A 23,439-nucleotide genomic window follows, 5' to 3' on the forward strand; every position below is an offset into this window, starting at 1 on the left:
CTCTTCACAGTGAAACCCTGCAGGTTCTGGCACATCAGTGGAACAATGAAGGACTGTAAAGGTCTGTTATGATATATGAGAACCATAAAGTCCTTTGTCATCTAAGTGGGGTAGGTTTTACAACATAAATCTTTACCTGACTTTCATTTTGTAGGTCTGGAGAGGCCTTTTTTGTAATTATATGACGCCAAGAGGAAGAAACTTTCACCCACAACACACGACTTTTCCATTTTGTGATTTTTGTGTTGTTTTTAGAGGTAATTGGAAAAATATTTTACATCTTTTAGCTGCATGTGCTCAGGCCAACAAGTGTGCTGCTGCTGCTGCTGCTGCTTTGGCCTCAAGTGGAAAACAAATGACATCTTCAGTTGGTCAATAATAACTGAATAAAAAGGGAAGAGGTGTGATCAGCACTGGATTTTGCACTTTCAAACTTTTCTCTCACATTAACAGTAAAAATTATTCAATCAACAGCAAAATCATCACAAAATTATTTATGTGTTGTTGCTATCAATTTCAAAATTACCTTCTTTTTCTTAAAATGGGACATTTTCTCAGCTTAAACATTCAATGTCTTCTAGTTTCCATTGTAATATAATGTTCAATTCCAAATTCAGGTTTATGAGACTTGCAAATCACTTCATTCTGCTTTTATGTAGATTTTACACAGCGTCCCAACTTTTTGGAATTGGGGTTGTAAACAAACCTCCACACAACATTATATCATCATTTCATCATGGAATAAGGAATGAAAATCACAACACCCTCAAAGACATTCATTACAGCCTCTGAATACACATTCACAGCAGTAACCCAGTCCTGTGTGTTAGCACAGGCCCTACCCTCTGATAGGCTTGATAGATGACATCATATCTGAATCCCTGAGGCATCTCGCTGGCTCTGTATTTGGCCCGTTCCAGAGAATGATCCAGGTAGCCCTCTGATGTGGTGGCGATTACTGTCGAAACAAGAGGTCGGATAGCTCCTGCCGCCTGGGTGAAGACAGGAGGATTCAGTTTTTAGTATTTGTTTTTAATACAATCGTAGAGACAAAGTTATTTATGCCCTTAGAAGAACAGTCTCTGAACTCTCATAAGTGACAATATGTTGTTTTCTAAGTTACAGTAAACAAACTATCAATGTAGAAAATTCCTCATCTATTTTCCTTTATGCAAACTGTGCATAAAAACAGTGTTCTACATGTCTTAGGTGTTTCTGATAGTTTTTCTTAAAAGATCAGTGCAAAGGGTAAAAAAAAAAAAACAGAATCTATTAAATGAAAACAAAAATAATGTTGTAAGGTTTATTTTACAAACAGACCAAAATCTATTCAGTGTAAAAGGAAGTGAAGGTACGTCAAAATGATTTTAAAATGCATCAGGTCAACAAAAGTTTTGCAGTTATCATGAACTGTATGCATAAATACACACAGAGCACAGAGAGAGGAACAGAAAGGGGCAGTTACTGAGGCAAATCAGAAAAACTGGAGCTGCTGAAGTCCATCTGTCACACACAGAGATGCTGCTTATCGACACAACAAAGACCTGAACATATCCTGAGACCAAAACCAGTAATGTTACATGCTCAGTGACAGCACTTCTTCTCACTTGACTGACCACTGGAGGTGGAAACAAGGAAAATAATGTGTATTATTTTTTGGCTTTTGTGAGTCAGAGATCGTGAGCTACTAATGAAGACCATGAGATGGCATTGAAATCCATTTTAAAAAAAAAAGTTGCATTTACAATGAGTTAAAGTTTTTTCTTCAATAATCTTGATAACTCTTGAGCCATATCTGCATTTCAAAGAACATTCCCCTGTTGGTGCTTTGAGTCAGCAGCCAGCTGCAGCACATGCTGCTTGTACTTCCTCCTGTGGAAATGTAAAATAATCAACATTCGTCAGCTAATATTTTCATCTCACTGCAGCATAATTGAAGACAGTTTCCAGGAGTAGACAGTCAGTAAGCGTGTGCGGGAGAAACTCCACACAAATGAAAGGAAAGCAAACATGTGTTCTGAGTGTTACACATGCTGTAAAAATCTAAATTAATCTGCTGCTTTTGCAAGCAGAAAGGCTTTCTGTCATGAGCGGGGATACTGGCAAGATAATGAAGACCAGACCGCCTGCTGTGAACGTTCATCCCAGACCAGACACACACTCACACACACACCATAAATGTCATACAGCTCTTGCTCGTTTCACAACCTGTGTGACCTGCATTTAACAAAGTCTTTTCTCAGTTTGTGACATGAATCATTACAAAACTAACCTGCAAGTTTCTTCATCAGAGCTCGTGTGCCCTGGGCCCAAAGGTTTTCTACGTCTCACTGGTGAAAATAAACACGACCAGCAGGAGCGATGGACCCGTCAGTCTGATAAACACTTTATGAAAAGATGGAGAAACCTTCTGCGCGAGGGGGCATATTTTAGGTGCAATCATAAAACCTGTGTGTTTTCCTTGGTCAGGAAACTTGACTTTGTTGTATGTCAGTGCTTGGTTTGTTTATGTTCAAGCTGCATGGGGAGAAATGATAGATCCACTGAGTGCACAAACTGAAGTCACATGTTCTCCCACCAGGTGAAACGTTTGACTCCAGCTGCTGCAACTACATCCGAGAGTGATGGATTTGTTTACACTTGCGCTGTAAGTCATGTTCTCTGGTTTACAGCTAGAACCACATGGAGAAATGAATTAACAACCATCAGTTGAGATTTAATCAGCTGTACCATGATTTTCAAGCATGAGAAAAAACTGGCATTTTAGGGCTGTTTCCTTGCAGAAGCATTACGGTTTTACTCCGAACTGCTCACCTCCAGGAAATCCTCTAGTCACTTATGGGAACTTTGGAGATAACTTTGATCATTTCATTTTCCAAGTTATGACATCTGCCCAGGGTTAACTGCAATTTTATATCTTGTGTAGTTCTGCCACTAACAATTATTTTAATTTTTTTGCTTAATCTGCCAATTATTTCCTAAATTATTCCACTGCGTTGCCTCAGAACATTAGCAAAGAGTGAATCGTCCATTGCAGTCTCACAGAGCCTAAGGTCACACTTTCAAGTCTGTTTTGCTTGATACGTTATATAAAAGTAGAGCTGCCGAGGTCAGTCAATTTATTAGTCGATCAACAGAGTGGAAAACACAGTCCTACGTAAGACAAACACAAGTATTGCATTTTGTTCGTGACAAATGGTGCACAAGATGAATGAAACAAGTTGTTGATTAAGTTTCTGTTGAATAACTAACAATCACTGAACAAAGAAAGGAACAGCGTAACAAAAAAACCTTAACGTTGATGAGAAAAAGCAGCAGATGTCATGTGTTGAAGGACTTTCTGTGAAAAGACAGAAAGACATAAAAGGCAGAAAGTTTCTAACCACCAAATAACTAGGAGCTTTACTTACCCCTTGCTCCTTAGCAGCCATTGCTATCTTGTACAGGAAGTCCTCTTCCACAAAAGGACGCACAGCATCATGGATGATGACCACCTTGGGTCGGTCTAATGCAAGCCTCTCCTTCCCCTCCTGCTCCTTCTCACGCAGAGCCAGGACTCCGCTGCATATCGACCTGTGACGAGTTGAGCCACCTGGCACCGCTCGAACCTTCCTGTGCTGGAAACGCTGGATGATGTCTGTCATCAGGTCCATGTTTTCCTTTGCAACAGCAACCACAATGCTCTGGATCCATGACACCCTGCAAGAGCACAGCGGCCACTCGTTAACTTCCGATTTGTAAGTTGAGCATTCAGACAGAAAGGGGAAGGCATCACAAAACATTTAGAACTTTAGGCTGCTGCTAATCACCGTCTGGCCAACCACTTTCCTCTGCCAACACAAGGCCACACCGGCACGAAGCCCCCCGCTCTCCTAAACACTGTCCACCAGCTAAGAAGAGTCTCATCTGATTCTTAACACCATTTGTTCTTGCTGGATTGTTGTCATAAAGGGCAGTTTGGAGCCTAAAATGTCACTGTATGTCCTCCAATGGTGGAAGAGACAAACTAATCCTTTAGTCACACTAAAATATGACACAAATGTGGAATACTGTTACACCCCTGCTATGTCTAGAGAAGCTGAGAAGCCTAACATAACAGACCTACAAAATAAACAGAGCAGTTATGGATATAAACTAATCAAAGGCACATAAAAGTTCAAATACGTAGAAAGATCTACCTTTATTCACAAAGACTGACAGTCTAGTCCATCAAGCAAGTTCAAGAAAATCTAAAGAAAAAGGTGCAATAGGTTTCAGGGTGTCCAAGGCCAAAATAACAAACAAAATCACCCACCCCCCGTCAAGAAACACAAAGTTAGTCATGAGAGTCAGTCTATCAAGCTCTGGACACCACAAGAAGAGAGAGAAGCCACGTCAGCTGAGCTGTAGCTACATACAATCAATCAGCTGGTCTCAGGTGTGAGTGGGCGTGGCCAGGTAGGCAGGTAGGCCCTGAGGAAAGAAAATTCCAAATTAAGGAAATGTAAATATTATTCACTTCTGCTAGATTCAGGTTTATGGTTGTGTCCATCAATATCCTTAGGTTCTCTGGATCAAATTAAGACAGTCCTGTGTTCATCCTATTTAATCCATCCTACACAATCCATTTCAGCCACAGCACAAACACACAATCTCCAAAATGAGCCCAAAAGCTGCACCAACAAATAAACTGAACATTAAATCCTCACCATGAAAATGAGCTGTGTTGCAGGACTGCCTACTGCTTTGGGCGTAAATAAACAATAAATACTCTGGCAAACAAACTAGTAAACTAAGAGCTGTGTATATTTAGCAAACATCATACTAAAAACAACATCAGGAACACATCTGCCTGGTTAGAGCCCTGCAGGTGGAGGAGGTTGTGTATTTACATTTGGGGGAACGGACCTGGACCAGGACCCTGTTTGTTGAATAATGATCGTTTTATTTGGATAATGGACTCTGAGCTTATTTGGCGTCTATGTGCACAGCAATAACAAGCAGTCAGTAAATGTAGATGCTAAATGCACAGACACACACCTGCCGTTAGAGGAAGTCCTGACCGGCTGTTTCTCTCTAACTTACCTGTTACCTGGAGAAACAGCAATTAAAACATCTCACTTTCCCCAGCTCCATCTTTTTCCTACCTCTCGAAAGCCTGGATGGTGTAGCTTATAAGAGGTCTGCCCAGAAACGAGCAGAACTGTTTCGGTGTCTGCAGTCCGGTTCTCTCTCCGGTGCCGCCAGCTGGAAGAACCACAGACACCGGGAAGTCCAAGCTGCGTCCCGCCGGCTGGGGGTCGCTCTTCCCGGACCCTCGGCTTAGGAAAACCCCGGGATGAGCGGCCCTGTCCGAGTCACAGTTACCGCGCTCCATGTTTATAGGAACTGTCTCCGTCGGTTCATGGATGGGGGGTCACGGCAGGTCGATCCCCAACAGACCGTCCATCCGCCGGTAACGGACAGGAAACGGCGACAACCAGCGTGAAAATTGAAGAAACGGTCAAATAAAAAGACTAGCTAAACACCATACATCCGGTGACACTTTCAAAATAAAGCCCCTTGGTTGCTTTTTTAAATGAAATTACTGTAGTGTGTTTGTTAGTCTATACTAACTAACTACCGTAACTAAATAGTTTTCAGTTTTTATGGGGAAAGCAATAAATATTTTAAATATTGTCACAACTGAAATACTTAAATCTGCAGAGTAAATTTAATTTCAATAAACAGGCACTAAACTGTTCTTTATGAAAACCAGTGTTATTGTAAGGTTGGGTGGTTTTAGTGGCACATTACATTCAACTTTCCTTTGTTTTGGGAGTAAAATCTTAATTTGCAAAGTTGTTAACTGTCAGGTAAATGTAGTGTAGTGAATTGTATAATTCAGCATGAAAGTCTTTTCTTGACCTTGGAAGTCTTGGAAGTATATGTTGCTGAAGAATCTAAACTCAGTAAAATCAGTAGTCCACTTACTAATAAGGGAAGTTAGATAGGATTGAAAGTTCCAAAAAAAATGGCATCTAATATCAAGAACTTGATTTTTTTCTTTTCTTTTTTAATCAAAAAATTAAACATTGGCTTTTGAAACACATAAGTAAAGCAGCAGTTACTCAGATTGCATTTTTCTTTAATGGAAATATAATCTTTCTGTGCCATTTTGGCTGCCATTTAAACAGAAGTCAGTTCCAGAGAACATCTGTTACATTGAAAACATCAATAAAAGTGGAACCAGTCAATGAAATCATAATATATACAATGACTGCAGCAGTGGATTCAATAAAAACATTTTGGACTCAAAATAATTTTACACTGAATTATGTTTTAATCAATTTCATTAATGTTGTGTTTCATTTTGAACTTTACTTTTAAAGGTAAATTTGATATGTTTTGTTCCAGCCTGATGCATCTTTGGAAAAACATCTGCAGATGCAAGTTCCCACACTGCAGGTGAAACACTGTCATACCTGCTAATGTCTCTACTGACAACAACACGTGAAAAAGGTGATATTTATTTAATATGAAGTTACCACAATAATGACATAGTTTCTTCAGACTTCACCACTTAAGCAAAACTTCTTATATGTTGCCACAAAAAATATATTACAAATAAATCTTACATAGTAAAATTTTATACAAATGACAATATTTCAGAAAGCAAGTACAAATATTATATATGTACAAGTATTTACACAACATTTTTTGAGATGTTTAGTATTGTTTACTGGTGGTGTTACCTAAACAGATGAATACAGATCACCAACTGCATATAAAAGATATATAGGAGCACATGCATGTAGCTCTGGGACAGCGTGGCTTGGCCCCAGAGCTCCAGAAATTACTGCAGACTACACACCTCAGTCCTGTTCACATTATCTTTAACCACATGGATTAAAATGTCAAAAAAAGTCCTTAGCGTGCTCATTTGAGCTCTCCATCATAGTGAGGAACCAGCTTCACTTAAATCAGGTCCCAGTCACACAGAGATAATCCACAAGCTCTGGATGTTGCGTCTCAATGTTTCAGAGAAAAAACTTCTCTAGGTTTTCAGACTCAGTCTGTCTGTCCAGCTCTTAGGGTTCGGTCTCGTGCCAGTTCTCCCTCAGCCGGTTCTTCCCCAGCCTCCTCTTGCTCTTGGACTTGTGTTTGTGCAGTAGCTGTGGAGGCGACAGACCCGGCTCCTCGAATTTGTTGCCCGATTCGTTGTGCTGTCTCGAGTACCTCTTGCACTTGCAGGAAGTGACCACAGTGATTTTGTAGGTTCGCGTGCTGCCGTCCTGGCACTGCAGCTGGATGCGCTGGGTGCGGGTCTTGTCGTTCACACACCGCCATTCTTGGTTGCTGCTCCGGCGACCCCAGAACTTCCTGCCATAGGGGCCGCCAATCCAGTTATGGAGCATCTGAGCTGGGAGACACTCACCAGCACAGACCAACTCCTTGATGGGGTTGATGCTGGTACAGTGGCCATCTGAGATGTACTTAGTGGATCTTAGCTCTCTGCATCCAATCTGGCTTCGTTCTGTGGAACGGAAAAACATATTTTGACTAATAGTCAAAAACACAAAGGTACCGAGAAGATGAATCAAGAAATTGTTTATTTGTCATAATGAATCTGTTCCCATTTTTAGCACTTACTGAGTAAACAAAGTTGCATATCACATAAACCCTAACCCTTTTCATCATATATTCAAAGGTTAACAGATGTGATGAATGTGGTAGCAGTGGATTGCTGTCCAGCCCTTTCTTTACACTGTGCGTCTTATCAGTTATGAGCCCTTTGCAACTTGACCTTCCCACTTCAAAAAGTTGAGGCGTTATGGCAGGGTAAAAAAAAAAAAAAAAAACTTAGTGTAGCAGGGATTTAAGAGCAGGATTATATCTGTGCAGCAGCTTTGACTGGCAGCATTATTTTCCTGCAGGCGACAAACACTGTCACCCTTTTCTCACCTCCACCACTGTAACCCAAGCCCAGGTCCATTCATACAGCTCCATACACCTCAGCGACAATAACCTGACGGTGCTGATGAATGAACAGGGGGGAGACCATCTTACTCCCCCCTTTCTTTCACTGCTGCTGAGAGAGCCTTCATTCAGGTCCAGTGACACCCAGTTGGCTGCTCAGCCTGCTGGAGCCTCTCATCCTTGCCTGGACCACAGCCAGCCAGGTGTGTGTTAGCGACGCTGAGTGTGTGATGATGTGTGTTGACGGGCAGGGAAACACACTGCCAGGACTCACAATGACTGGGGCAGAGCCACTGTGTAACCTCAGTGAGAGGATTATACCTGGTTGTTTTTTAACTTGTCTTCCTGAAATAGGCCCATGATGCAAGACTGTATTTTAAGTTTAGTGTCCTGATGAGTTTTTGCCCAAAGATGTGCAGGTTATTGGTCATACATCTTAGAGTGAATCAGCCCTGACTGACCCTGAAGGATGAACAGTAAGAGCTGATGGATGGATTTATTTTATCACTATTCTACAACAGTATGTTTTTGCAAATAGAATCTGTGTGTTTTGTGATACAGGTATATAATGTCAATGCAGAGATGATTTGCAAACTGATTCAAGGATGATAGAGATCACAGAAAATTAGTCGTAAAAAAAAAGGTAAAAGGGAACAACTGCCTATAAAAGTCAAAGACTCTACAGCAGTGCACACCTGAAAGAACAAACATGTCACTGGAAACTTATTCTAGAGCACCACACACACTTTGTATATAAAATCACATCTGATAATCCATTAAACAGCCAAGCATCCACTGGAGCGTCCCTCCACTCACCGGCTCTGTCGGGCTCCGCGCCCCCGGCTCCTCTTCCCCCGGTTCGTGCGCGGTTCAGGGACACGTTGCTCTGAACCTCCCGCACCGGTGCGCTCACATGCGAGAACAGGAGCTCCGTGGCGTCGTTCTTGAAGGCCTGGCAGCTCCTCAGAAGGAGGCAAAGTAGGAGCAGGCAATGCCACGACTCGTACGCGCTCAGGTGCATTGTTGAAGGAGACGTGCAGCGGGTGGAAATCTGATGTAAGTCCAACTAAAAGGAGACTGGTGCTGCATGAACTGCAGGCAAGTCCCCGCTGTGCCGCTGGTTTTATGCAGCCGGCCCGGCTCCCTTTGGCAGCTCCTCAGGTGCATCTCTATCGGGACGCTCTGATTGGTCAGAGCTCGTATCAGAACCCCGCCCATACTTTTATTTTGGAAAGTTAAAATTTGATCCTGGTTGCTGGAGAGGATGCCTCTGTCCCTGAAGATGACTTTGATGATGATGATGATGATGATGATGATGATGATGATGATGAGGACGATGATGATAATTAATTGCCTGAGTAACTGACTTCTGGTTTGGCGTGTTGGTTTAAAGCACATGTTTTTGGTTTAGTTTATTGAAACACTAAGAGGTTAAGACGTTTATAAAAATAAGACAATGAGTCATGAACTTTGTCCCTCAGTCTTCATCAAGACACTGTGTTTAATATTAAGACATATTAGGAAAATGGCTAAAAACTACAAAACACTGAATCATGGGAACAATGAATAAAGTTTCAGGAGGCAAATAAGGTAAGAATTAGATATATTTGACCCTTCAGATGAACTCATCTTTATCACTGTATTAATCTAAATTTGTTGAATGAAGAATCAGAGCAGTAGTTTGGTACATTACTTTGTTGTAGTAGCCTGCAGGCAACTTTTAAAAGCCAAGAAATTCTGACTAGACCCAGGTCAACCTTAGTTTTTGGTCTATATTAGGGTTCTGTAAATGCAGCAGTTTTGTTCTAAATGAGACAGAAACAGTGTTTGTAGTCATTAAGTTCAAATAAAGTCACGGTTTATTTCCTCCAGAATTAAAAAAAGGTTTGCGATCTGCAGCCAGAGTTGGCAGCTCAACACCAGCTTCCAAAAATAAATCCGATTTTAATGATGGTAAAGCTTAATATATGTGTCTGAAAGTGTTGTGATGCTGTGTGGAGAGAAACTGCCTTGGCTTTTAGTGACTCCTGCTGTTCTGACTGGATGGCTTTTTTAGATTTCCTATCTCATTATGAAAACACAGTCTGTTTTTTATTCTGCTTCAACGTTGCAGCATCTTCTTCCTGGTTTTCATATGAATTCTTCGTGGCAGCAGCTGCTGTGACCAGAATATTTGAATTCCTGTTTTTAGCAATTTTGGATTTTGGGGGAAACCTGTGGAAAAGTAAATGAGAGAAGGTTCTTTTCTTCACTAAAATCCAAATGAGCTGCTGCAGCATTAGGGGGGGTATGGACGTGTGTGCAGGGAGAACAGAAGAACAAAAAGAGTTCAGAGAGACAGAAAACTTTAAACGTGTTTCTATGTGAAATTTGAGTGTATGCTTGTACAGCATTACTTCTCTATACCATTGGCTAAACTGGAACAAATCAGAAAACCAGGAGCAGGAAAACAGTTTTGCTGAATCGCTAGAAGTCTGATGTGTTCTGTGTTCCTGTGTGTTGGGAAAAGTAGAAAAAATATTCAATATTCATTTTTTACCACTGTCCTCAGCAGTGCTGGGCCATTAACCATGCATGTGAACACATGTGACCATTAAAGACAGCAGTGTTTCACCTTGTGGCTGAGACTTGCTTCACTCACACACACGTTCACCTCAGGAGTGAAAGCTGATACTGTCGGTGTGTAATTGGCCGTCTGTCGGTGCCATCCTCCCTCTGCCTACCTCTCAGGCCCTGTCAGTCACACTCCTAATGACTGAAGTGCCCAGACTAACTGGAGTCTTGGTGTGTCCGCATACAAAACAAGGGCAGATATAATTACTTTTGTGGGGAACATTCAATCCAGGCTTGTCTTACTGATTTGAAAAGAGTCGTCGTGCAGAGACACTAATTGTTGCTCATGTGAATGAAAGCTGAAACGCTGAAATCGCTTGTCTGCCTGCTGTATTACCACATGAGCACTTTTCAGGGCTGTGCTGCCTTTTCAGTATGGCAAGTGTAGGAGGCCTGCAGTCATGTCTCTCTGTTCCTGAGTGAAAGGTTATTGTTTTAATCACAGGTGGAAAAGATTCAGCCACACCACAAAGTTAAAACTGTATTAAAAAGACAGAAAGAGTTCAGGCAAAAGATACACAAACATTCTCCAAAGTACTCAGAGCAGCCATTGTGAGGAAAAGCAGAGTTTACTTTTGCAGTCATTCGAAAATGTCATACGTGAAATTGTGGTTATTTTCTGGTCAGGAAGAAGAAGAAGAAACAAAAGAAATAATTTGGGAAAGAAGGAAATAAATATTGACAAAAAAATAACAGGAAGAAAGTTATGAGAAAGAGAACAAAAGGGTGAAAAACAAAGGAAAAGAAGAAGAAAAATAAATATGGAAAATGAGAACATGAACCAAGGAAAAAATGAAATGAAGGACATAAGAAAGGAAGAACATAAATGAAAAAATAAGGAAAATGGAGAAAAGGAATGTAGAGTATAGAGGTAATGAGGCAAGAAGAGAATAAATAAGGAGAGAAAGAAATAAAGTAAGAAGGGTGAAGTAATGATGCTCTATATGGACAAAACCATGTGGACACACCTGTCAACTTCCATTTGTATACTTTTGGTCTGGAACTATTTTCCATGGTTTGGGCTCCTTAGGTCCAATTAAGGAAAATCTTAAAGTACAGTGTTTTTATGGTGATGTTTTTCCATCGTTGTGGGGACAGTGTGTGTTCGTCCCATAGCTGTTTAAGTATGACAGTTCCCATACGCACAAATGACGAGTAGAATCTTTTTCAGCTTGTTGTGGATGAACCAGACTGGGCTGCACAGAGCCCTGACCTGCAGCTCATCATACACGTGTGGGAGGAAATGCAGAGAACCAGGCCGCATCGTCCTGCATCAGTGCTGCAGCACAGTAATGCTTTTCTGTGGCCGAATGGGAAAACAAACATCCGGCCAGTCTCTAAAATTTGGTGGAAGTGAGGATAAACTCAACTGTGGGAGTGCTAATTGTGAACATAACCCACAACCCCACTTGTTGGCTGGGCAAGCTAATGACTGCAGCTTATGTTAGAGAAGACAAACAATATTGAATCAGCTCTTGGCACTTTGGCTCCTATGATTTTTTAAAATTTTGGCTTAAAAAACACAGCACCCTCCAAACATTAAGAGAAGTAGAATATCTCTCTTTCATTGTTGTATCAGTAAAAGTAACTGCAACTCCAGAGAAACGTGGAATCATAGAAATACTCAAACACAGGAATAATAAAATTGTTCTTGATTAAAAGCAATTGCTCCTTCCTGGCTCTGGCTTTAAGTCTGCACAGCAGGTGAACCCAGTCTGTCATTAAACTTCACTCAGATCCTGTTGTTGTTTCCTCTCTCATTCACTCCACTTCCGAGAGAAAATAAAGGAAAACACAGCCAGCTCTTCTCAGGAGGCTGTTTACACTTGGACGCCCCTCTGAGCTTCTTATGGGAGCGGTGTAAACGAATGCTGAAAAGTGAATATGATAGTGCTCTGGCTTTGTGCTCTCACTTTGTAAGGAAGCAGAAAGCCTAGAGCTGACTGTCTGTGCTCAGCGAATTCTGTTGCCTGCAGCCCTCATGGGAAATGAAAGGTGTCTGGGTTAAAAGCATATTGACAAGCGGCATGGCAAGAGTGTGTACATGATCAGGAAGCACCCTCATGCAGTAACAGCGGGGGGTGGCGAGGGCGACCGGAGGGGGACAAGAAATATGCACAACACCTGGAACAAAGCCAAGAAACAAAGGTCAGAACGGCAGCAGATCCTGGAGCAGATCCTGACACAGGACAGCTTATAGACAGCATCATGTCTGATACTAATCGTCCTGTCACAAAACCCACAGACTCATGGTGCTTTCAGGTGCTTTAACTTATTAACAGGTTGCACACACACACACACAGACAGAGAACTGGTGGACATGTTTGCGACAAAATAATCTCAATTTAAAATCCAGTTATCAGCATTTTCATTCTGTTCCAATCTCTTGGTCTTCATCAGCTAAAAGAAGTGGTTCAGGTGTCACGACGGGTGGAAACTGTGTGCCAGAGTTTTTACTTATATAAATGTACAACAACCACAATGTAGAAACACTCAATTACAAGTTGGAGGTCTCACTGGGTGGGTGGAAATCCAAGCCATCGCACCCACTGCTTTTACCGATATCTGACTCTGATTTTGGGTTGAAATTGTGTATCTGTGAAATGAGCTGCTTGGTTGGATTAAAAAATGAAAGGCTGTGGAACTCAAAAGTTAGGAGCCACAGTACGTATAAACCACCACCCAGGAAAAACCACACTGAGTTCAGCCTGTTTCCCAGTGAATTCTGGTGAAATGTGGCCCTCTGCTGGATAAATGTTCAAGCCCCTCTGCCCCCCACTTACCAAAGTTTCCATTACCCATGCATGAGAGGAAAAGCAGCAGAAAATATGCTTTTATAAACACAAAGAGAAGAAGAATTGTGTTTGTTGTGATTTCAAACACAACAGTCGTTTCCTGGCAACAGTGTCTAATTTGGAAATCCACAGGTGACAATGGAGGTGGCCAAGGTGCAGCTTCATCTCCAACACTAACACTTCGAAAACTCTTTTAGTACTTTTCAATAGCATTTTCTCTTCTTCTCTGTTCTAAATACAGGATTTAAAGGACCTTCTTCGGGAGCGTGGAATAAGACGAGATGCTGATGTTTCCCAACTAAGCTACTCTGCAAAGTAAGACAAAATGTTGAGGGTGCGAATTAAAACAAATGTATCTGTAACTACAAAATAAGAGCCTTTTTAAACAGAGATAATATCTTTTTTTTCTGAACAGAAAACTCATCAGTGTCCCTGAATTATCAAGATTTCGCTTTCTAAGGAAACTGTGGCTTAATGACAACAAGGTAGTGTCTGTAAAGTTGGAGGTACTTCGAACAACAGGTGGAAAACTCATTTATTTCTATTCTGGTTCTTTCAGATCAGAGAGCTCAGCTGTTGTTCTCTAAACTGCTGCTTGACAGAACTTTACCTTCACAATAACAACATCAAGTCTGTTACAGGTGAAGCTGTATTTCTCCTCTAAATGTGAAAATGATGTGAAAATGCAATAAATATAATGTTCATGTCTTGTTTGATTAGAAAGTAACCTTGGAAAGAAACTTAAAATAGTTGAAAAGCTTTGCCAGCTTCCTGTTCAGACTTTGTTCTGTGTTGAATGTACTTTTAGGGTGATTCATATATTTTATGGCTGGTCAAATAGCTGCTCAAATGCAAGAACAGTGTAGTCAAAGTCTTGCTGTTATAAAACTACAGAAATATTACCAGTAAAATGTAGTTACATTTGACGAACTGTCAGTGGGTCCAAAGGGACAAGATTTTCATCACTAATATCTGTCAACACTTTAGGCTTTTCAATATTCTTTCCTTTTTGTGGAATAACAGTAATCAATCAGAAAATCATATGTGTGGGATAAATAAAGCTTGAGATGAAAATAACAGGGATCCATGTCAGAATTTGTCCCCCCTGGTCTCTTGTACAGGGGCCCTAAGACATCTGACCTGCCTTCGACTTCTTCTTCTCCACAACAACCAGATCAGAGGGCTGGAGGAAACGATGCTCGAACTCAGGAGGATGCAGCAGCTCCAAACTGCCAGTGAGTGATGAAAACCAGCCAGGACACACCTACATACCTGTAATAAAGAACCTGCAGCTGGGGACATGTGACTGTATAACCTGTAAGCGTTCCTTCCTAATGAAGGCTTCTTTGCAGCTTTTTTCCTCAATCCCATGTCCCATGAACCTGGGTATCGCCAACATGTGATCCACTGCTTGCCTTCTATCCAGGTGTTGGATAGACAAGGTAAGTTGGACTTTCGGAGCCGTCACAGCTTCCCTCTTTTTGGCTTTTGTCATTAAAATTTGTGCTCAGATTTGTGAGCAGCATGGTGTCTGTTGCTGTGCTGTCAGAAGTGAAGCCAGCAGAGAGGAGGAAGTCCTTACAGATCTACAGCCAAGACCATCATCGTGTCCTGCAGTCCATGGCCTTTGGCAGATGTAAACTATAATCCACAGGCAGAAACTATTTTCAAATTGTTTATCAGAAATCAGACACAGCAACATGTCTGAGATATCTGGAGAAACCAGGATGTTCATACTGAAATTAGACCTTGCTTTGAAGTTTTTCAAATGCCAACAATCTGCCCACTACAGCAGCAATGACAGCAACAACACTGAATGGAAACAGTGAAGCTGTGGCTGTAAATCGAGAACAGTGAGGTGAAGGGGGACAAACGTTGAGCCAAGGCTCTGTTCAATGAAACCTTTCACATTACACAGCCATTTGATCCATTAATAGTATTAAATTATGCACCATAACAGCTGTAAATCCATTCACCTTGGCACATTAAACTGAAACTATAAGTATGAAAAATGTATTGAACTGTGCTTTTAAAGAACAAAATGTTCTCGCCTCCGTTACATGTTCAGAATAATGACAGTAAACCTTTGGGATATGTAGATGGATGTATGAAAAGTCTAATGATAAAATATAAAAATGTTCAAAACTCAATGAAGCTGGTCTTTATTTCACGTGATTAGGGTTAAGTTCTGTGACATACTGGACGTCATCAGCGATAAGGACATAGACTTTCTTTGTCCATTTAGGCTGCACAATAAATGAGAGAATATCAAAACTACAGCACTAATCATTTGCAAAAGTACCTTTACCTGGACACACTGATTCTGTGCTGATGCCTGATCTGTAAATAATGCTGCTTCCTGGATGTTGTAGTCTGTCCAGGGTGTACCCACTGTTAACTGGGATTGGCTCCAGTCCCCTGCAACCCTCAACAGGATAAGTAATAGATAAAGGACGGCTCCATGAGCATTAACATCATCTTTCCAATACACTCAAAATAAAGTCAGTGTTTTGCTGTTCATAGTTTAAAATATACATTTTTGGTTAATATTGTGCAGCTGTGCTATCCACTCACAATCTGACACGAGGTCAGCAGAGCACAAAACCCTCCCAGTTACAAATCAAGCATATTACAAACAAACAGCTCCAACTGGCTACACACTCACTTCATTCCTGCACAGGTTGCTACAGATTTTAAGGCAGAATCATGTTCCAACACTGATCTGAGCCATTAGCTCTTCAGATTTATCCCACAATTCCTCCAAGTGACATCTACCAAAAAACACACCAGCCTATGAAAGTTTTACATTCACATATGACAATATCATCTGAAGAGTTAACATATAAACATGACAAAACAATGTCCACTGTGGCACAAACCATCCTCTGACGCTTTAGTGTGTCCCTGCCTTTGTGACAGTTGTCAGGTTAATAATAAATATGGTTCTTCTCTCCTGCTGAGCCAGTCTTTGTCTGGTTTTCAGTCTAACTGTCACTTTACTCTGTCTGTGGTGTACGGATGTGTTTGCAGAACGTGGTTTCTGACGTAGACGGTCAGATGTCCCTCAGTTGTCAGCAGCTGAGGTGGATGTGGGGTTTGAGGTTTCTGCCGCAGCGTCTGAGGCAGCAACCTCACTGCTGGTCTCCACTGAGAGCTCCTGCATGGAGTCTGTGGCCTCCTGCACTGCTTTACTCTCCTCTGCAACACAAACACAACAGTGTTAGTGTAAGTCTGGCTATGCTTTTATCCTGCAACAAGCTGCTTGAGGTTGTGGTCTACCATCTCTGTCATGTTAGTTTTACAATCTGTAGGTGCAACATGGACAAGAAATGAATTTATGCAAAGAAGCTTGACATTAAACATTTCTTTTACTTGGGACACCTCAACAAATCAGTCTCTGGGGATGCAGTGAGTTTGAGTGTAAAGTATACTTTCTATGAAATATTATATAAAACGCTGCTTGATTTTCTGTGCTCTCATCATGTGACATGTTTTGAACTGTAATCTGCTTGTGTGTGACGACTGAAGCACCTTTGCTCTGCTGCATTCTCAGTTTGGCTGATTCTGCCTCTTGCTTCTCTCTCTGCTCCTGCAGCTTCTTACAGTTTTTTTTGTGGGTGAACCAGTGCATCTTCTGGCAGGTTTGGTTGCAGTAAATCACCTGGTGGAAAATTACAGACAAGCTCACTTTTGAGAAGGCTTTCTACAAAAGTAAATTTTATGTTGGTGAATACGTAAACATGCAGTGATTAACACATTTTTGTTAATATCTTAGTGGTTCTGTTAAATCTTCAGGTTTTTAAAAGAGACAGAAAACAGTGGAGCCATGACTCCATCGTTCTACGTGTAAACTGATACATTGTTGTAGTTCTGGCATTCACCATTTTACAGATGGAACATCTTTTCCCGGCTCCTTTCTCTCCACAGGAGGTACAAAACTCTGCATCCATGAAGCCGACCTGACCTGTGATGGCCTGAGTCAGCACGGACAGAGCTGTGGGGTCATTACCCTACAAGGAAGGGAAGAGACAGGTGACCACACCAAAACATTAAAATACAAATGTTACAGGTAGATGAAGCACTTATGCCAATATGCCAACAACAGAGAATGATTCACAAAATCTTAACTAAAGAGCCTTAAATTACAGATCTGCTGTGACGTGAAGGGGAAATGCAGGATTTAAACACACAGCTATGTTTATTCATCTCAGCACAGCTTTCAGTCATTCATCAAAACTCACAATCTCCACAGGAGCAACGCTCCGCACCAGCTGCTGCAGCAGAGTCGCGTCACAGTAAGGGAACTTGCGAATGCACTCTCTAATAAACTTCTCCTGATACACAGGGAAACCATCACTGTCCCGGCCCTTCAACAAACTGCAGGGGGGGGATCAGGGAGACCAAATATTGGAAATCACTTTACAAGTGTGAACCTGGCTACAATGACAAATCCTTTGTATCTACACCTGTTCAGAATTTAAAATGAATTGATTATGATATTCTTCAACATCACACACAGCCTGACCTCTTCATGAGGCCGTCCAGCTTGTCTTCACGGTCCTTAAGGAAGGAGGCGCACTTTCCCAACACGCAGCTGATGTAGTGCATCTTCATGGCCAGCACTTCATTCATGTCCTGCTGCTTGATGCACTTCTCACATATGAGCTCCATCACCCTGCGGCATTTATCCAGAGCCTCCACCTCTGCCAACAGGGGGTTCTCCTTCACCAACATCACCAGCTGAAAAACAAGAAATTTGTTATAAATAAATGTAGTTTGAAAAAAACAAAACATCACTTGTGAGGTGTGTTTGTGGTCATACAACTGTACTGCTTTTCCATCTACCGTTTCCACTGATCCTTCAATAGATTTACATGGTAACTGGAACAATTATTATTTTCCTTTATTTGTTGTTAGGTGCCCATTCACACGTCCAGCGTGAAAAAAAGGTGAAGCAAATATACTAAAGGCTTTTAAATTTTACCTGCAGTTTTTTCAATTAATCAATGAAGACATTTTTGAAAGAATGTCTACAGTCCAGTAGACACAGGACTTAATGTGCCTCTTCTGTCATGTCAAAATATCAGATTTAAACAGACAGAATCAGTGTAAGCAAAGGAAGCAAGGTTTAGCCACAACAGTCTGTAATGACTGCTGCCATAGTGTATTCTTGACACACATGAAGTCTCATTCTCATCTGTTGTGTATAATAAAGCATGCTGGTTTTCCGCCCCACCAATCACTACAGCAGCTGATTACGTTCCTCCTCACTCCATGAAGGAATACAATCAGAGAAATTGGCCGCTGCTGTGTTTGGATTAAGACCCACTCACAAAGACGATAAACATCTCTATACTATAACTATTACCCAGAGAAAGGAGGTGGAAAGAATAAATGTAGAAAGAGACATTACGGTTGGACAATGGAGAGCCAGACTCTGAACACTTGGTTTATTTACTATATTACTGCCTCTTTGATATCAACCTCCCCTACACAGGTGGTGTCCTACATTGACAGGATTCAGGTTGGTGCTCATGATGATCTTGTGCAGGGGTCCGGCCAGTTTGGGTGGCAGCTTGGGTTCCTTCTCCAAACCCTGGGGCTTTGTGTAGTAATCCAGTCTGGCACGAGAGAAGAAGTTGTTGATCACTGTGACACAGTCATGCTGCCCTGAGGGGAGAAAAGAGGAGGTGGTTTATTTCTCAACATGAATATAATAAAGTATCACAAGCACGTTACATGTTGTTTAACTGTAATAGTAGACAGTTAAATAGGAGTTTGTGTGTAAAATCCAACTTAGGAAGAGATGGATCCAAGCAAAAGCCAATATACGTTGTAATATACTTACATTTACACAAGCGAAAGCATCAATTTAATAATTCTGACTTTCACAGTATTGAGCACAAGCCACAACCAGACGTACCTACAAAGGCGGCCATTTGTGCAGCCGTCCTTCCAACAGAGTTGACCACATCTGTTTCCGCCCCAGCGTCCAACATCATCCACGTGATGTCAGTCTTTCCTGCAGCCACATAAAGAACAATCACAACAAATACAAAAAAGCAGAGAAGGACTTCCGGTTATGTTGGAGTGATGTTACACTCTAACATCTTTCACCTGCTACATGAACAGCGTACCTGACAGGCCAGCAAACATCAGTGCTGTGTATCCGTGCTCATGTTCGTTGCAGTTGACATCCGCTCCGTGCTGCAGCAGCAGCTTGCACATGTCTGCCTTTCCTTTGTAAGCAGCGTGCATGAGAGGCGTCATCCCATACTGTGGGGAATACAAAGAAGCTGACACCAACTGTGCACTTTACATGGACCATTTCATCTGTACACAAGCAGAAACTCAGATACTATAATACAATATACTATAATAAACAATTTATTCATGACAAAGTCTTTACTAAAGCTACAAACACAAAACTGTTACAATATACTGCAGACAGCACTCCTTTGGTCTTAATAAACACTTTGCAAAATAGAACTGCACCAATTATTTTGAGGTAGTGTCTTCAAATGTCCAGATCTGTCTGATCAAAAACACAGATCATTAGTTTCTGATTACATTTAATACACATAGAAAACAGAGAATGACTGGCATTGATGCTGAAAAACACTTGCTTATTAATTTTAAGTCAATCAATTGAAAATTTTAAAATGTTCTTCTATTTTCTGTATTAACTCAGTTTCCTCATTATTTTTCAGTTTGCCTTTTTTCTTTCCATACTTTTTAGACATAATTTTAAACGAGTTGTAAAGTTTCAAATTAAGTTGATGAGCCGCATGCTTCACCTTACAGTATGCCACAACTACTTTTCAGCTGTTGTTTCTGAAATTTGCTCATTCTCTCTCCTGTAAATTTAAACAGTAGGTCCTATATGTTCATAAAGAGATATGATGTTAATCGCTCCCCTGGTATGTTTCTCTTCTTATGCAAAGATAGAAAGATGTCCTGAAGCTACTGAGGTACTGAAAAGCTTCCAGCAGCCTCAATTATGTCACAGAACTTTCTTTGCAAACACCTGATTTTGACAGGTGGACAAAAAAGAAAAAAGAAAGACATGAAGGACGTCCTTCAAACTCCTTCACCGAGGTCTCTCATAAGCCCTGTTGTCCTGCACATGTCACTAAACAGAATAAGAGCCCTCGGTGTGTTTTCTCTAAAACAAACTGATTTATAAAACCAATGATCAAAGAAAAAATATCAATATACCATTTGCAGTTATGTATGCAACAAATAAAATAACAATACAGATGAATTAATGAGATTTTGTGATATACTAAAGTCCAGTTTTTTCAAACTGATTTCAGCAAGATAAATATTTTTTTGGAAACTGGCAGAATGTAAGCATTTATCTTATAAACACAGCCAGGCTAGAAAAATGACCTGACTGCTTTTTTAATTTGAGCAACAGGTTATTTCATGTGAGTTAAGAGACATAAAAGCTGAGAGATGCTCTGTTACCTCATCCAAACAGTTGACTCGAACATCCTTGCAGCCCAGGAGCCTTGAGGCTTCTTGAACGTTTCCTAAAATCACAAAATACAGTTTCATTCTGCACTAAATAGTAAATACGGAAGCAAACCCACCCTTTTTTATTGGTATTAAAAGATTTTGAAATGAACTGATGTGTTTTAATGCACCTGTTACATGAAACATACTCTCATCAGTCTTTTATGGAGAGACATTAGATTAGAAATTAATACTGATATTGATTAATATTGATTAACAAGATGAAATCCCTGAGGTTGGGATTTGAAGACACCAATGTTAAGCTAAGTTACTCAGATCATTAGCAGTTAGCAAACGTCAGGTTCTACCAACCCCTACGAGCAAGCTAACTTCTATCCCAAGGCAGTAACGGAGCAGAAACCCCGTTAAACTGACATTATTTGTGTTATTTGTTTACAGTGCAAACAACAACAGAAGCTAACCGGAGCTAAAGCTCATATGGGTTCCTCGCAGATTAGCGTTAGCCGCAGAGGTTTACCTGCAGTAATGACCTCAAACAGCTCCTTTTCGCTGGAAGTCAAGTCTCCCTTCTTAGGAGCAGACATGTCGGCAATTACTGCTCAATAACTAAACTATGAATGCACAAAAATGATCCAAAGGCTGAACTAAAACAGCGCGTCCCGTAGTTCTGCCGATGCCCTGACATGAAGCTAGCGCTGCTGTCATTTGGAACATACCACTCACAACTATCAGCAGGGGTGTTCGTAGGTTACAGTCAGAAAACACTTCAATGTTTCATCCAGCAACTCTAGCAGTTTCTCCAAATAATAAAGCAAACGATATCAATAAATGCAATAATAATATAATTATTTAATAACAGTGGAACTTTTATATTTACCTAATCGCAATTGGTTTTCAAACCTAACCCCTCTTCAACGAGATACTGTGTTCCATGGCCGTCTAGAAAGTTCATTCAGGTTTATGGAGCCCCTTCAGGACCACATGGACTTCTTCATGTCAGGGACACATGCCTTTTCTTATTCCTGTTCATGTTCACATGAATAAACTTTATTTTTCTGCGTGACACAATAAAACGATTCACTTTCTATACTTTTTTTATGACTCCCCCACCAACCCCTTGTAGAAAGTCCTCCCTTCAAAATCTAGCACCTTAACTTTTAGATTATAGTGCAGTTTGGGGTAAACAGGATTTTTTCCCATCATGATCTGCAGCCAAAAACTGTTTTCATTATTGAAACATATAGCTTATTTTCTTTAACACATGATTCATTGTTCAGTGTAAAAATGTCTAAAAAACTGAAAAATGCCTAGTCACAAAGATTAAAGATGAGTTTGAAGAAAAAACTGCAGCAACACTTGCTTTGTAAAGAATAACTTTATAGCTGAGCGTATTAGCCTTCACCAGGGTTACTATAAAACATATTACTACACACACTTAAGTAAGACAGGTACAAGATAAAACTCAACCAATGGAATACCTACGTACATGTTGACCAATAAGATTCTCATGACATGGTTGGATAAGATACATGGTCATGTGACACTTGGCCAATAATCTTTACAAATCCAAACATGCAAAAACAAACTGCACAGCTTATACATCAACATGTGTTATGACCAAACAAATATATAAAGTCAGCATTAAAGCCGATCATATTCGGTCTCTAGCCACTTCACTTTGAGTCCTTGATAAAAGTTCTTCCATCAGAATGTTTTCTCCACCTTCAGTAAGTAGTACAACATACACCTGTTTATACTGAAGCAACAGGAGTTTCTTCAGTAAGTGGTTAAGATGCAGACTGGGTCGGATCTAGTACCTTCTTGTTGTGAGCTGACCACTGTACTACCAGGCTGCCTTCATGTGAAGTGCATGCAGTTTTTGTGAAGATATTGGATGCATATGTTTACTGTGATGTTGTTACATTACTGAGTCAGTGTTTGGAAAGAACCAGCTTTAAGATACATACATAATTTCCATAATAATCATTTATAATTCTTTCATCACAGCAAAAATCAGGGTCTCTGGTCACCTGTAATGAATTACTTCCCATCTTGCCCTTGCACCCTTCCAGATATGACATATGTCTGGAGGATGCACAGTTGAATTGAGGTTTCTTTATAGAAGAAATTACACTATCACATATATATACTTGGACAAAAATCTGTCTTTAGGCCGCTAATTGTTTTAATCAATCCAGAGATCTGTTTGTTCCTTGGGAGGTAAGACACAGGGGAAACCCGTCATAAGCTGCATGACAATCAGTTTAAAACGTTTCTGAGAGCACAATGCATTGCAGCTAAGGAAAACACATGCAAATAGACAAAACTCAAGGCAAATTAAGAAAACAACTTCACCAATTTGACAACACAGCTGCAGTTTTTGAAGAAAACACTGCAAAAAGAGAAAAGACAAATATACAAATGTCTTTCAAAAAGTAAGAAACCCCAACCAAAATACAGAACAGGAAGAGAAAACACAGCCAAATACACAAACATGATGCAAGAAAGCAAAACACAACCAAATACACAAATGTGATGCAGGCAGAGAAAACACAACTAAATACACAAACATGGTGCAACAAGAGAAAAGACAGCCAACAAATTCTTTGAGTTT

The 23,439-nt window shown here is 40.7% G+C and overlaps 3 protein-coding genes and 1 long non-coding RNA gene across 8 annotated transcripts in view; 1 reads left to right on the forward strand and 3 right to left on the reverse strand.

The window, feature by feature from the left end:
• The window catches only part of crppa (CDP-L-ribitol pyrophosphorylase A), a 65,700-nt gene extending 60,199 nt beyond the window's left edge, over positions 1 to 5,501 (reverse strand). For 4 of the 5 annotated variants that reach the window (XM_026316755.1, XM_026316756.1, XM_026316754.1 and 1 more), the window contains exons 1-3: positions 5,127 to 5,501; positions 3,411 to 3,699; positions 843 to 992 (exon numbers count right to left, since the gene is read on the reverse strand). In XM_026316755.1, the coding sequence (XP_026172540.1) occupies positions 843 to 992; positions 3,411 to 3,699; positions 5,127 to 5,356 (669 nt within the window). In that variant the 5' untranslated portion in view covers positions 5,357 to 5,501. Of the gene's footprint in view, positions 1 to 842; positions 993 to 3,410; positions 3,700 to 4,397; positions 4,453 to 5,126 lie in introns of all 5 variants that reach the window. The other variant, XM_026316757.1, reaches the window with a different exon arrangement.
• Positions 5,502 to 6,148: 647 nt separating this feature from the next.
• On the reverse strand, positions 6,149 to 9,035 carry sostdc1a (sclerostin domain containing 1a). Its single transcript, XM_026317336.1, has 2 exons — positions 8,755 to 9,035; positions 6,149 to 7,495 (listed from the first exon to the last, which is right to left on the reverse strand). Exons 1-2 carry the CDS (start codon positions 8,957 to 8,959, stop codon positions 7,050 to 7,052), a joined length of 651 nt encoding a protein of 216 aa, XP_026173121.1. The 5' UTR covers positions 8,960 to 9,035; the 3' UTR covers positions 6,149 to 7,049.
• Positions 9,036 to 13,761: 4,726 nt separating this feature from the next.
• LOC113136097 (uncharacterized) lies at positions 13,762 to 14,530 on the forward strand. Its single transcript, XR_003296229.1, has 3 exons — positions 13,762 to 13,831; positions 13,906 to 13,987; positions 14,468 to 14,530. It is a non-coding gene; the product is annotated as an uncharacterized LOC113136097 (long non-coding RNA).
• A 962-nt stretch (positions 14,531 to 15,492) lies between these two features.
• ankmy2a (ankyrin repeat and MYND domain containing 2a) lies at positions 15,493 to 21,531 on the reverse strand. Its single transcript, XM_026317879.1, has 10 exons — positions 21,343 to 21,531; positions 20,817 to 20,881; positions 19,484 to 19,622; positions 19,270 to 19,368; positions 18,856 to 19,016; positions 17,872 to 18,086; positions 17,588 to 17,723; positions 17,228 to 17,356; positions 16,878 to 17,007; positions 15,493 to 16,544 (listed from the first exon to the last, which is right to left on the reverse strand). Exons 1-10 carry the CDS (start codon positions 21,407 to 21,409, stop codon positions 16,411 to 16,413), a joined length of 1,275 nt encoding a protein of 424 aa, XP_026173664.1. The 5' UTR covers positions 21,410 to 21,531; the 3' UTR covers positions 15,493 to 16,410.
• Positions 21,532 to 23,439: the final 1,908 nt, after the last annotated feature.

This window comes from Mastacembelus armatus, chromosome 16, assembly GCF_900324485.2.
Source record: "Mastacembelus armatus chromosome 16, fMasArm1.2, whole genome shotgun sequence".
Lineage (NCBI taxonomy): Eukaryota > Metazoa > Chordata > Actinopteri > Synbranchiformes > Mastacembelidae > Mastacembelus > Mastacembelus armatus.